The sequence below is a fragment of the Arvicanthis niloticus genome, chromosome 17, assembly GCF_011762505.2.
Source record: "Arvicanthis niloticus isolate mArvNil1 chromosome 17, mArvNil1.pat.X, whole genome shotgun sequence".
In the NCBI taxonomy this organism is placed as follows: domain Eukaryota; kingdom Metazoa; phylum Chordata; class Mammalia; order Rodentia; family Muridae; genus Arvicanthis; species Arvicanthis niloticus.
In genome coordinates this window covers 51,605,293-51,619,821 of record NC_047674.1, presented here as the reverse complement: position 1 = coordinate 51,619,821, position 14,529 = coordinate 51,605,293, and the positions used below count along the sequence as shown (strand labels likewise).

Sequence of the window (14,529 nt, the reverse complement as noted above, 5' to 3'; positions counted from 1 at the left end):
GTGAAAACTTCCTAACCTCAGCTTTAGCTCTTTGCTAAGGATGGAAGGGAAGGGTGGGCCATGCTATGGACCTATGTCACCAGGCCACTCCCTCTTGGGCCTTTATCTGCTAGGATCTTGTCCTCGGCACAAGCATGATGCTTGCATGAAAGTCCTTTTGGAAGTTTGCTGTGCTGTATCCAGGCTGGAAGTGGCATCAAACCTAGTGGTTTTGAGTTTTGTTTTTGTTTTCATGGTCCAGAATAAACACCATTCCTCCTCTGCCTACAAGATATCCCATTTTTTCTTGGCTGAAAGGCAAGCAAGGAGCCTTCTTTGCAAGAAGTCTTTTATCAACCATCCTTACCTAGAATGCTTATTTTCCCTTCCTGTTTCCACTCAATTTTGCTCCAGTTTGCAATATTCTCACTGCAGCAGTTCAATGATATAGGATTGTTATCACACACCACCTTTCTTTCTTCCTTGGCCAAAATCCGGATGGGAGTGACATCTAATGTTCTGACTGTCCCATATTCAAAAATATCCAATGTCACATTGCAACCATACAAGCCTGCAAAGAATACACAAAATTTTGAGTTATCATCACTCCTATGAGCCTCACTTCATGTGCTGTGGCATCTGAGACTTGATTCAAGGGCTCCTTGAAGAATGTTGAGAAACTGTCAAACTAGAACAGACACATCTGATGACGTGAGGTAAAAGGTAGAAAGGGGGCATTCTTGGGGTCACAGGGGGAAGTAAAATTGGTAAATCTTGGAGAGTTGGGGGACCATGAATAGTTCTGGTGTGCTATCTAGCCCTGTGGTAAAACTGGAATCTGCAAAGGTATGATCAGACTCATGTATCTATGGTCCTCTTTCTTGTATGGAGGAAAAGAGTTAGTCCTCCTGATATCTGGTCTTAAATGGGTTAATAAATACTAGAATGTGGCAGGCTCACTTTTAATCTCTGAAGAACTAAAATGTATGTTTTTGTGCTTGCTTGGAGTAGGTAAGAGGGTGGGAAAAGGCCAAAGAGAGGGATTGCTATGGGGAAAAAGTATTTGAGGAGGCTGGATGTATTTCCACCTTAATTTTAGTGATGCCTCTTCAAGTATGTGTCAAAAACTAACAAGTTGTATACTTAAAATATGTGCAGTCTGCTATATGCCAATTTCATCTCAGCAAACTAAACTGTATAAGGTAGTTCAAAATAAAACAGCATAAAACCATTACTACATAGTATGTAAAATTAAAATCAAGCCACTGCATTTTAAACATCACTTAAAATAGTGCCCTGGGCCATTGGGCAGATGTCTCAGTGGTCACCTGATCCCAAGAATCCATGAAAATGATGGAAATGGTAACATGCGTCTATAACTCTACAGCCAGAGAGGCAGAGACAGGTGGGTCTTCAGATCTCACTGACTGGAAGATTGTTCAGTGCTGGATTCAGTGAGAGACCCTGCCTCGAAAACCAAGATGAGAACAATGAAGAAAGGTACCCTAAAGTCTGGCTTCCTTGTGGAGATGTACACATACCCATGCAACATATGCATACACACACATACATACACACATACACACATGCATATACACACATACATATACACACACACACACATACACACATGCATATACACACATACATATACACACACACACACACATACACACATGCATATACACACATACAGATACACACATACATACACACATACACACATGCACATACACACATGCATATACACACATACAGATACACACATACATACACACACATACATACACACACATACATACACACATACACACATGCATATACACACATACATATACACACATACACACACATACACACATGCATATACACACATACAGATACACACATACATACACACATACACACATACATATACACACAAACATACACATCTACATACACACATACACACACATATACATGGAAACACACACATACACACATTTACACAAGCATACATACACACATATAAATACATATGCATGCACATTCACAAACACACACATATATATACAGATACACATATATATACACACACATATATATACACACACATACACACATACATACATACATATGCATGCACATACACATGAAAGAATGCTATGGGATGAATTTTCCATTTTGGAATAGGAGCCATCAGGTTTCTTGTGAACAGCTTACCCCTCAACCCCTGTCCTGTGGGCTGCTTCTCTGAGCACACAATTCAGTTCTTCCCACAAGTCTGATCAGAAACCCACCTGCATCGCGCTGTGTGAAGTTGTAAATGGTGAGGCGGGTGATCAGGCTTATATTGTTAATGATTGAGGTGTGAATGGAGAATCTGTCACTGTTCTGGATTTCAGAGCGTTTTTCTCCATAATACCAAGACGTGTTGGAGGTCACGAATTCAGTTTCACACTCCAGTGTTACATTGTCTCCTTCAAAGATGAACTCTGGTATAACAGTAAACTTCGTTTCATCTAGAAATTCAAAGAAAAAGTTTGAGGATTACACACCAATGGGGCAAACCATGGGGGTCTGCAGGCTTTGCCTCCAGGATTCTTGAGGGCTCTTCTTAGCATCTGTCTGCCACAGTCTTGCCCACACGCTCCTGTTACCCCTCTCTGCGAAACAAAGGTCTCATCATGTACTGATGCACCAGAGCCCGTATCTGATTCCATCTGTGAAATGGGAGAGAGTATCTAAAGTCATGGATTTTTCCACCGCTATTTTAAATGACCTGGGGTAGAACTTTGGAAGCCTCCCAATGCATCAGATCCATCCAGGCTTGAGGCGTTGGTGAAGTACAGATAGGTCTTTGTAGGGCTAGTGTGGTACAGATATGTTCTGAGACCCACCCTCTAAATCAACAATAAAACCCTGTTTAGTATCAGCATCTGCTGTTACTGTTTCCCCACAGTGATAGCCTTACATTTATGGACCTTTACAATATATGAACATAGGCAATCACAAGCCCCGTGGTTCTAGTATGAACCCCTGTTCCCATCTCCCTGACATTCCTGCTGCAGTAATGTTAGTCAAAAAAGAGGGTTGTCATACAAAGCTCCAGAGCTCCATACTAGGAACTATCATATCACCATGATTTCCTAGCTCTTTGTCTTCTGCCTCACATTTTTTTTTTTTTTAGTACAGAATGTATTAGATTTCATTATGGCATTTTTCTTTTACTTGTTTGTTTAATTCAGGACAAGTTTTCTTCTTGTAGCCCTGGCTGTTCTGAAACTCACTCTGTAGATCAGGCTGGCCTTGAACTCAGATATCTACTTGCCTCTGCCTCCTGAGTGCTGGGATTAAAGGCATGTGCCACCACTGCCTGTCTCATTTTGGCACTCAAAAGAATTGTCTTATGTTGTTGAGTCTCTTCTTCCCAACTTCTCCTTCACCCCCTCCATCCCCAGGAGCTGCCTCTCTTCTTACATTAAAAGTAAGGATCTACATATGAGACAGAACGCGCAATTTTTGTCTTCCTGAGTCCGGTTCACCCAGCTTAGTGTTTTCTAAATTCATCTATTTTCCTAGAATCTTTATAATTTTATTGTTCTTGATAGACTAAGAAAATTTCATTTTATATATGTATACCGAGATTTCATTATCTGCTTATTTGTTGATATCTAGGCCGATTCTATTTCCTAGGTCATGTAAATAGTGCATACAAGATACACAAGAGTCTCTGGGGTAGATTTCCTAAGTTTAAGCAATATCATCACATCGTGCCTACCCCAAATGAACAAGCCATGTGGGGTGCGATCATGCAGTAGGTTCCACTTACTGCTTGATATTCCTTGGAAGGAGCTGTAGTCCATTTTGTAGGTCTGGTTGAGGTTCTGTATGACTTGCTCATTGGCTTTATGAATTGATCCAGGCGGTGGTGCCAATGCAACCTGGACTGCATAGTCCACAACCACGCTGCCCTTGCTGCATAGAGACCACTTGGTTCAGTAAAGCAGTAATTAGTCTAGGAAAGTCTAGATCCTTGTGGTTTATTGCACAGAAAAGCAAAGTAGTAGAGGCCAACTAAATTCTATTATCAGGGAATTGTTCAAACAAGCCTGTCTTTAAATGTTAGCTGACATCGAAAGCAAGACTTGCCTAGTAATATAAATGAGAAAAGTGACTATATAAAGAACAATGAGCTGAAACCCCCAAGGTTTCCAAACCCCCACAGAGTCCTTCATGGTACATGAGGAAATCCTGAGATCCTGTCTGCCTATCAGAATCTTCTAGTAATGTCCTTAACATTGCTGTCTGGTAAAACTCTATTTTATCATTTCAAACTTTCAGAACTACAGATGTATTTCTGTTTGCAAAAGTCTTCCATACATGAGATGAACACACCTTTGTGTTTCCTCACTGCTAAATGGGTAGGAACACATCTCAGTGTTTTTCCTTTTCTGGTTCACCACCGTGCTCTGGTGATCATAGCTCTCACCTCTGTCAAGCTGCTTCTGCTAAGGACCCTACATGATAGCCCATGGATGTTTTGTCTTGTTCCCTGGTGTATTGGTTTCTGTCCTCATAGAAAAATGAGAAAATTACATCATTCTTACGTGAACTGTGTCACAGTCACCGATCTGAATCCTGGTAAAGTTTTGTAACCAGCTCGGAACTGGAAAAATAAAACAAGAGAATGATATGAGACTTGTCAGACATACCAACGGTTTATAGTTACACTTTGCCAACTTGAGTAAAGCTTTATTTTATCTATTTGGTTAGTGGTGGCATTGGCAGAGCTCTGAAGGAGTAATTTCTAATAACTTGTGTCAGTCTTTCGAGAAGCACACAATACATTAAGTGCACAAAAAGGCCACTCAGGAAAATACAAGAGAAAGAGTAGAGAGGCTGCGGGGAAGGAAGAACGTGGTGTCAAACTCCAAGTGGAAGAGAAAAAGAAAGTGGAATGCAAGGATTGTACCATACCTGACAACATTCACTAAGACCTTCCAAGGACATTTAAGAATCTTTCCAGAAATCTCCCTGTCTGCCAGACACATAACACTTATGTGTATTCTCAGGTAAGTAGCAGAAACCCATCCCTGAGTGTCAGAGGCAGCCCTTGGGGCTACTTACTGAACCAGAGCCAGAGAGTTAGAAGTCAGGAATACTCTCACAGCCACCACCATACTTGTCCCCCACCTTAACACCAGTGTGACTTTGGTAAAGCCAGTTTCATTTGCCAATAGAACATGTTTATATTGTTCTTCTGAATCTCAACACCATAAGAACTCCTGACTTACTCAAGTTATATTACCAGGTATCATAGCAATCTTTAAGTGTCACTTGCCACAACTTAGAATCACCTACAAAGACAGTCTCTATTGAAGGAATGCCCCCAGGTCATGTTGGCTTATGGGCATATCTGTGAGGGACTGTCTTAATTATTAATTGATATGGGAAGACCTAGCCCACTGTTGGGCAGTACCATTCTATAGGCAGAGGATCCAGAGATACATGAGACAAGGGAAATCTAAATGAAAATTAGCAGCAAGAAGCAGGCAGTATAGATGAACTCATCCCTCTCTATTTTTGACTGTGGTTATGATATGTTTAGCTGCTTGAGTCTCTGCCTTTACTTCCTCAAAATGACAGACTGTGACCTGCTATTTTAAGGCAGACAAACCCTTTCTTCACTTAGATTCCTTTGTTTCAGAGTTGCTTTATCACAGCCACTGAAATAAAAAATGAGAGCACCAAGAAATCTACAGTATGTGTTATAGGCCTGGTACCTGGGTGAGACGCTTATATGATCCCATAGTTCCTTAAAAGTATATAATTTAGTGGCTGGTATGCTATGTAGAATTATTATGTGTCAGAGATGTAAATTAGTAGTTCAAGGACTCTGTAGAATCAATATTCCACCAAGGCACCATGGAAAAGAATCATTATCTTTGTGTGGCATACTGGGGTAGGCAGGGGACTTCTCTTGGCTTAATCAAATGTCAAGCACTGTATCACTGCATCTGGGAGACAGTTAATACTTGCAGAGGCATCTCTGTTTTTATTTTAGTAACAACAGGCTGACCCTGAAGTGAACACCTAGTGACTTCCAGGCTGGAGAAGTTTGAAAGCCTCTGAGCTCAGCCTTGAGGTGGGCTGCCCAGTGATGTTAGAAGTCTTATCTGTGTAGGAAAAACCTAGCTATTTAGGGGCCAGCACCATTCACTGGGCAGAAGATACTGAGCTACACGACACAGGAGAATGTGAAACTGCCTGAAGAACAGACCTGAACCAGCAACTTCTTCTGGACCAAGCCTCTGAATTGCTTCTAGTGAAGGGATGCCACCAAATGTTATCTGAATCATTTCTATTCAAGGGAGAAGTCCTCCTGATAGGACAAGGTGACATTCTGAGAGTCCTCTGAATGTTGCTTAATTTGAGTACTTCTTAATTTTCCTCAGGTGGGTTTACATGACTTCAAATCCTTACACCTAGGGTATGCCCATGTAAGCACACTGTACACTGTGAATGGGAATGACTCCATTAATCCTGAATAGTTTCTTGGGTAAGAGACTCCAGTAGCCCAAACCTACCGCTCTTTCCAGATCAGTCTTGTAGGACCTATAGAGGGCAGAGGACGTGTTCTTTAGGTCTTCTTGAAATCCTATGTTCAGTCTGACTTTGATTTTTAAGGTAATGTATGCTGAAAAACACAGGGAAATGTAAATGTCTCACTGGCATCTGAATACAGACAAAACAGACATTGGCTTGAGGTGAAGTTGAAAATTCATTCAACAAATCTGTAAAGAACAATTGCATACCTTCTGGGAGCTGGCAGAAAGGTCCCTGGGGAGGAAGTCCTTTCAGACAACTGCAGTAGCCTCCTGGCAGGGCACTGTCATGCTCTTGACAAGTGAGAGAGTGGAGACACCTTTCCTCAGGCCACTGGTAGCCTTTTTCGCAGAAGCACAAGAGGTCATTTCCAGCAGGAGTGCAGACTGCCATCACCCAAAAGACAAATGCAAGTCAAGGTAGTCACAGCCCTTACATTTGCAGATTGCAAGTATCTATGCTGCTAGGAAATCCTAGCTCAGTTCCACATCAACCTTCTAGAAAGTTCAGTCGAATTGCATGAGATTGAAGGGAACATATACAGATCACCAAGCCATAGATAAGGTCACCAGAAAGGTGATGATGTTGAGTGGCTGCAGACTATCAAGTCACATGGCAATTAGATTTCCATCATGATCATAGCCCTTGATACAGAGCAATGGTTCTCAACCTGTGGGTCACAACCCCTTTGCCAAAACTCTGTCTCCAAAAATATTTATGTTATGATTCATGACCACAGCAAATTTACAGTTATGAAATAGCAATGAAAATAATGTTATGGTTGAGGGTCACCACTGCATGAAGAACTGTGTTAAAGGGTCACAGTATTAGGAAGGTCGAGAACCACACACAGATCATTGAACATCTGTGGCTCCAGGAATTCACGGCCTTTTGTGGTGCCTTCTTATAGAACATGGTTAAAATGATGGTATCAGTTAGCATAGTTAGCATATATTCTCTTGATCTATCTATCTATCTATCTATCTATCTATCTATCTATCTATCATCTATCTCTCTCTTCCTTCCCTTTTTCTTTGCCCCATTTCTCCTTCCCTTCCTCTCTTTTCCTCTGGGGAAGATGGCTGCCTGGTACAAAGATCTGTTAGGAAGAGACTCACATGGTAAGGAATTAAGGCCTCTAAACAATAACTACATAGGAACAGTAGTCTTTAAAAAGAACACCTGGTGGACTTGAAAATGACCTTTTCAGCCCATTAGAGCCTTCAGATTAAAGTTCCTAAGCTAGAACCACCCACCTAGGCTGATACTACAAGACTCCAGACCCCCAGAAACTTTAAGATACTTCATGTCTGTTGTTCAATAGTGCTAAGAGAGATTTGTTACATGGAAATAAATCGGAAATACAGAATGCAAATAAATAGCCTGTACATTTCAAGTCAAAAAGAAAAGTCCAAATGGACCTTAATCTCACTGGGGTCATTATAAAAAAGAAAAAAGGCTCTGCAAACAGAGACCCTTGAATCAGTTTCTCATGCTGGAACAAAGAGACTATTCTGCAGATGGGGCCCCTTAGGATGCTGCTATTGAAAACAAAGCCATCAAACATTTGTCTCTGAAATAGGAGGGACAACCTAGTTACAATGTGCTTGCCAATTTGCAGAACTTTTATAGGACAAAGGGCAGCCTCATTTACAGGACACTGAGTCTCTGGAGATGGTACCCTGAGACAAGGAGGTATGTTTAGTTTCAGTAGGGAGATCTCAAACCCAAAAGCAAAGCATGACCTGGGAGAACTTTACTTATGTATTGCTTCTGACTTAGGTACATGCCTGGTTTCTATTTCCTGACATACGACACCCCAAAGGAAAGAAGTGACTGCTCATAACAAACTCAGATGCACCCACACATTGTTCAGAGGGAAAGGATCCAGTAACTTGTCAGGAAGGGTTTGCCAATGTCTTGTTGGTCACTTTATGATAACTGCCCAGTAAATCTTTGCTCATCATTTAAAGTAAGGTGGCTGGCTGAGGAATTTATGGCTAGTGAGTTCATTTGGGAGGTAAGGGGTCATAAAGTCACACAGTGGTCCGGTTGGGTCATTATGCTTGCCTCTCATGTTTAGTTTGGTTGACAAGCAGGTCGTCTGCCTTTCTCCTGATATTCCCACTCATGTGCCCTCAAACAATGTGGGTCTCACTCACCTGTAGTCATTGCCATGCTCAAAATGTCTGTGCCGTTCCCTTGAATTGGAAAACTGAGGCTGTTCAAGTGAGCTTTGACGGACTCCAGGAAGGAGACATTTTCAAAACTGACCTCAATATCCACCGTGTATTCTTCTGCCACAGGACCACCCACTGTAACTGAAAGGAGAGTGCATGAAGACCATGAGTGTTTGGGGGAGGCAGGAGAGAAACCCTGGTGGGGTCTGCAGCAAAGTAGATACTGGACATGCCAGTCCATCAGAATGAGCCCTTTTAGAGAAAATGAAATGTTTAGTGACCTCTCCCAACTCCTACCCTCAACCTTGATGCCCAAGGCCAAAGGCCATGTTTGAAGAGCAAACTGTGATTTGGGCAAGACTAATAGGAGTGACCTGGAAGGGAGGCTCTCTCACCACTGCAGTCAATAAGAGTTCTGATCTCCACCCAGAGGAGTGAGTTGCTGTCTTTATAACTTTGTGTAGTTGGTTTGCATACTGTCTAAGAGATGAACAGACATGCATGCATGCATGCTTGAAATCCTTCCTGAACACCACACACACACCCAGTTCATTTCCTTTGGCCTTAGATTGTATACAGGCACCCAGTATGTGCATTCTTTACTGTTGCTTCAGATCTCTGGTGTCTAGGACTCAAGCAAGCAGTGGTCATCAAAAGTCCTAGTTCTTCATTGCTTTTCCAACTTGTCTCCAGGCAGTTGAATGCCAGCTCTTGAAATAAATCTGCTACACACACACACACACACACACACACACACACACACACACACACAGAGAGAGAGAGAGAGAGAGAGACAGAGACAGAGACAGAGACAGAGACAGAGACAGACAGAGACAGACAGAGAGAGAGACAGCAAGCCAGCCTATAGATATGACTATATCGAGCCTTAGAAAATACTTCTTCCCCATTTTCTTATATCACATCACATCTTGACCTCCATTTTTTTTCCTCCTGGGACAGAAGCTGACTCCTTCCCTTCTGGTGACTTTACCCAACTTTCTTGGTGCTCACCATGTCCACTCACTTCTTTTTAAGCCCATCCCCTAACAAGTAATACATTCACTTCTCTGTCACTGGGCTAATCGTTGCTCTTGTTCCAGCTAGAAAATACAATTGGAATACACAATTGTGGCTGAAGGGATGGGATCAGTTCCCACCTCATCAAAAAAAAAAAAAAAAAAAAAAAAAAAAAAAAAAAAATTGAAGGGTAAGATTTCGTTTTCTACACAGAGGTATTGAGAATATTTCTAAATAGGTAAAAAAAAAAATAGATACTTTCAAAACCATTACTTTAAATGCTAAGTGAAATCTGAAAGCAAGGTCTGTATTTTAACACAGTCACAATTCTGTTTTCTTCCTAAACACAATTATTTTCCCATGAAATTGTAAGATTCATTTTAACCATCCCAAGGGCCATTACTGGGAAACATTGAGAACATTCAGAATAGAAAACTCCAGTGGTTAAATATCTATTGCTGGAAGCTAGAATTCCCTTGGGGTATAAACATTAGTCTTAATGAATAGAACCTTGTTGGAATTTATTTCTTTTTGGTGTCATTCTGTTTGCTGCAGTGAACTCAAGATTTTTTTTTAAGTCTGTGGAGTTATTTTAGGGATGTATTTGATGGTATAGTTTTCTCCTTATACAAGTAGAATAAAATAGTTTAAGCCAAATGTGGGGACATGTGACTGTCATCCTGCCACTTGGGAGCTGGAGGCAGGAGGTTAGTGAGTTTGAGGCCTGCTTCAACTACATAGTGAGTCAGAGGTTAGTCTGGGATTTGCAAGACCTTGCTTCAAAACTATGATTTCAAAGTCACTTGTAAAGTCTAATATGGAGTCCTGTCTATTACAGCATAGTGACAGTGCCTCGATTTTCCTGTTTTCTATTTGATTCTTAAATGTTCTGTGATGAAAGCAAGCTTCCTGGAGAGACTGCTAATCTTCATTCCTGGGATTTTAACTCCAGACACATGACAGTGCCCACTAGGAACATTTCCAATGGGGCATCTGCACAGTATTTACATCTGCCTTCCAGAACACTCTTTTTCCTGAAAACTCATGTGATCATGTTTATTCCCTCTGGTAAATTCACTAGCTCAGGATCCTCCCATGAAGGCAAACAGGATTTCCTGGATGGTGGCTGCTCTGGATGGGTGGGGTTAACAACAATCTTATATCTACTTTGTTATTTGTACGGCCCTCGGCCCGCCTCCCTGTGCCCTTCAGACATAACAGCAGAACGGGTGTATACCTGAAAAGCAACAGCTCTGCCTGGCTATCAGTGACTCCCCCCCACCCCCCCACCCCCGGCTAGGGGCAAAGTGGTTCTGTTGAGATTTTCACAGAACTGAACCAAAAGCAGAAAACCCTAGGAGTAAGGGGACGTATGACTTAGTAAGATTCCACCTATAGGATTCATGCAGCTGCTAACTCAGCACCAACCAGCCTCTGAGGTCTTGTTCACCCACCCACCTGTCACGTTCTTCAACACCTAAAGGAGCTTTAGAGTCATTTTCAGCTATGCATTACCCTTCCCTAGAGGCTGGTGAGGACCAGGGATCAATACTTGTTCTTCCTCCTCCTCCTCCTTCTCCTCCTCCTCCTCTTCTTTTTCCTCCTCCTCTTCCTCCTCCTCTTCTTCTTCCTCCTTTTCCTCCTCCTCCTCTTCCTTCTCTTCTTCCTCCTTTCTCCCCCTTTTCAAGTGGTCTTGCCATAAGCCCAGGCTGGCCTGGAGTTTACTGTGTGGCTTAGGCTAGCCTCTAATTCACGACCCTTTTACCTCTACCTCAGCCTCCTAAATGTTAGGATTATTATCCTGTGTCACTATGCCTGGCCAGAACATGCTTCTTTTTGAAAACAGTCAGTTCTCTGGTCCTTGAAGATTTCCTACGCTTGCTTTACCTTGACTGAGAACATCTAGGGCCTTACATGCTCAGGTGAAGCAAACTGTACTCTTTACGAGTTAAGCTTGGATTCCTGGACTATAACAAACCCTATGGTGATTTTGCTGTTCAGGTGGCTGGCGAGCTAACGTTCTAAACCAGAGGATTAAACAGAGAAAGTGACCCTGGAGAACAGAAATTAACAGACTAGGCTTTTGCTTGTTTTGACTTTTCTATTCAGTCATCTCTTGTTCCTCCTAATGGCAAATGGGCACTCGCTTGCTACATTTGCTGAGCCTCTTGTGTTTTGAAGGTTTGTTTTCATTTGCTGAAAGGTAAGTATGGCATGTCCATGCAGTACCCCTGGAGGCCAGAAGTGGGCGTCAGATCCTGTAGGGCAGGAGTTATAAGTGGTTGTGAGCTCTCCCCATGTGGGTGCTGGGAACGGAACTCAGACCTTCCGGGAGAGCAACAAGCGGTCCTGACAGCCGTGACAGCCGAGACATCTCTCCAGCCCATTGTTTACCCAGTTTACCTCAAAAGAGCTGACACTGGCTTTGCCTCTCCTTTCAGTGATGTGGGCTAAAAGATGAAATAGCAACAGTAGCAACAGTGCTTACCAATTGTTCTTGCCTGGTAGGCTAGAGGGCAATATGCTTACTTCCATTTTACAGACAGCAAAACTGAGGTGCAAAGAATTGAAATCTCTGGGTAATCCCTGACCTAAGATTAAAAAAGACATTTTGCTGACTCCAAAGTCCATTTCCTTTGAATTGCACACTGCTCCAACTCTGGTGGAAGACAAAAAACGATCATTTCACAAAGCACTAGAAAAATATGATACTGTTCTTAAGTAGCCTTGTAATAAATTTTTAGTTAGTTCTTTTAATATCAAATTCAAAAACAAAACTATTAATAGTAAAAATGTGACAATCTTGAAAACTTTCCTGAAATCTATCAGGATCATAAATGTCTTGGGAATTCAAAGGCTTTTGACTGCCAGCCTTGCTGACGTTACACATGTCTGCCTCTTGATTTATTGATTTTCTTGCAGATTTACCATTCACTGGGTGCCTGTTTCTCTGCGCTGTGCTAGATGCCCCAGCAAAGAACAATAAAAAGAAGCAAAGCTTCTTAAGGAAAGAAACAAAATCCTGTCTCCATGATATTTCCCTCCTGTGCTGGAAGCAAGTGGTCAGTTTGTATTTTACTATCAGGCAGTTCTGTAGGAAATAAAAAAGGAATAAGGAAGGAGAGTGAAGGACTAATAAGATGGTAATAATAATAATAAGAAGAAGAAGAAGGAGAAGGAGAAGGAGAAGGAGAAGGAGAAGGAGAGAGAAGGAGAAGGAGAAGGAGAAGGAGAAGGAGAAGGAGAAGGAGAAGGAGAAGGAGAAGGAGAAGGAGAAGGAGAAGGAGAAGGAGAAGGAGAAGGAGAAGGAGAAGGAGAAGGAGAAGGAGAAGGAGAAGGAGAAGAAGAAGAAGAAGAAGAAGAAGAAGAAGAAGAAGAAGAAGAAGAAGAAGAAGAAGAAGAAGAAGAAGAAGAAGACGACGACGACGACGACGAAGACGAAGACGAAGACGAAGACGAAGACGAAGACGAAGACGAAGACGACGACTCTGGCCAGCTCAAGCATGAGTCTGGCAGGCCTTGCCCTTCTCCCCCATCCCCTCTGCCTTGCTAAAATCTGTCAGATGGCATTCCTAAAGCTATCCCCCAAGGTCCATTCCCCTTATTTGGCTACTCCCTCCTGAGGCTGACTACCAAGGTCCAGCTATCAAAGCATTGAAGTCCAGCAGCAATCAAAAGCCCATTGTGACTCACCTCATCAACATGCCCAATTAAAATTAAACACCTCATCCTATCATGGCGTTTCCCCTTGTACCTCTGTGAACCGCCATTTTCCTGCGTACCGCCTCTGTCTCCTCTCTATCCAGAGGCAGACCTTTGTCCTCCAGAACAAATACCCCTGCACTTTTCCCCTTGTTCCCTTTTTTCTCATTCTCTGCCTCTTGTATTTGTTTCTTATTCCCTGTCCTTTGTCGCTCTGGGGCAAATAAATCTCCTTTTGTGCTAAGAATTGGTCTTGGGGGTCCTGAGCTGGATACTTTTCTCTTATAACCACGACAATTCAGGATGCTAGAAATGACCTTTTTAAAGCTCTAGGTGTTAAGCAGACACTTGACTGGGGTGAAAGAGGTATGAGACAGCCATCTAGAGAACATCTCTCTGGGATGGGCAAATGAACGTGGAGTCCCTGAGTGAGGTGCAGTCATCTTGGCTCACTAGAGGAACATAAGATGTCTCCTGCTTGGGCCATGCTTTTCTTCATGGATCTTAGGACAGTATCAAGACTACAGGAACCCTGGCAAGTAAGGCAACTCACCCAGCAGCTCAGGTATCAGTGTGATACCGTCTTATTCCCCTTGGGCAGATGGGAAGCCTGGAGTAAGAAATGTCAAACTTTAGGGCCTGGAGATGAGTCAGGCATTAAGAGCATACTGCTCTTGCAGAGAGGACCTGGGTTTGGATCCCAGCACCCACACGGCTGCTCTTAACTGTCTCTAAGGACAGTTCCAGGGATGCTCTCTTCTGACCCCTGCAGGCCCAGAACTTATACATAGGAAGTGTATGCACATGAATGCACATGACATAAAACAAACAAATCTAAAGGCAATTAAAACAAGAAAGAAAGCAGTGCCAAACTCTGCTTTTCTATCTCCTTCTGATCCGGAAGACTTCGGAACCTGGGGAAGTGACATTCTTTGTCTTGCTCTTGGCTACAAGGGACTCAGGAGGGTGAGACCACAGATCCCCTCCTTCTATGTGTGTATCATAGATGACCTACATCCTTCTCTGCCACGTGAACCAGCCGCCTCCTGACAGCCCACTT

At 42.5% G+C, this 14,529-nt stretch overlaps 1 protein-coding gene across 7 annotated transcripts in view; it reads right to left on the bottom strand.

Moving 5' to 3' along the window:
- Positions 1-14,529, bottom strand: part of Adgrf5 (adhesion G protein-coupled receptor F5) — a 91,210-nt gene that overhangs the window by 25,724 nt on the left and 50,957 nt on the right. For all 7 annotated transcript variants that reach the window (XM_034521781.2, XM_076915238.1, XM_034521780.2 and 4 more), the window contains exons 4-10: positions 8,733-8,891; positions 6,780-6,956; positions 6,552-6,661; positions 4,572-4,630; positions 3,794-3,939; positions 2,262-2,483; positions 347-550 (exon numbers count right to left, since the gene is read on the bottom strand). In XM_034521781.2, the coding sequence (XP_034377672.1) occupies positions 347-550; positions 2,262-2,483; positions 3,794-3,939; positions 4,572-4,630; positions 6,552-6,661; positions 6,780-6,956; positions 8,733-8,891 (1,077 nt within the window). The remainder of the gene's footprint in view (positions 1-346; positions 551-2,261; positions 2,484-3,793; positions 3,940-4,571; positions 4,631-6,551; positions 6,662-6,779; positions 6,957-8,732; positions 8,892-14,529) is intronic.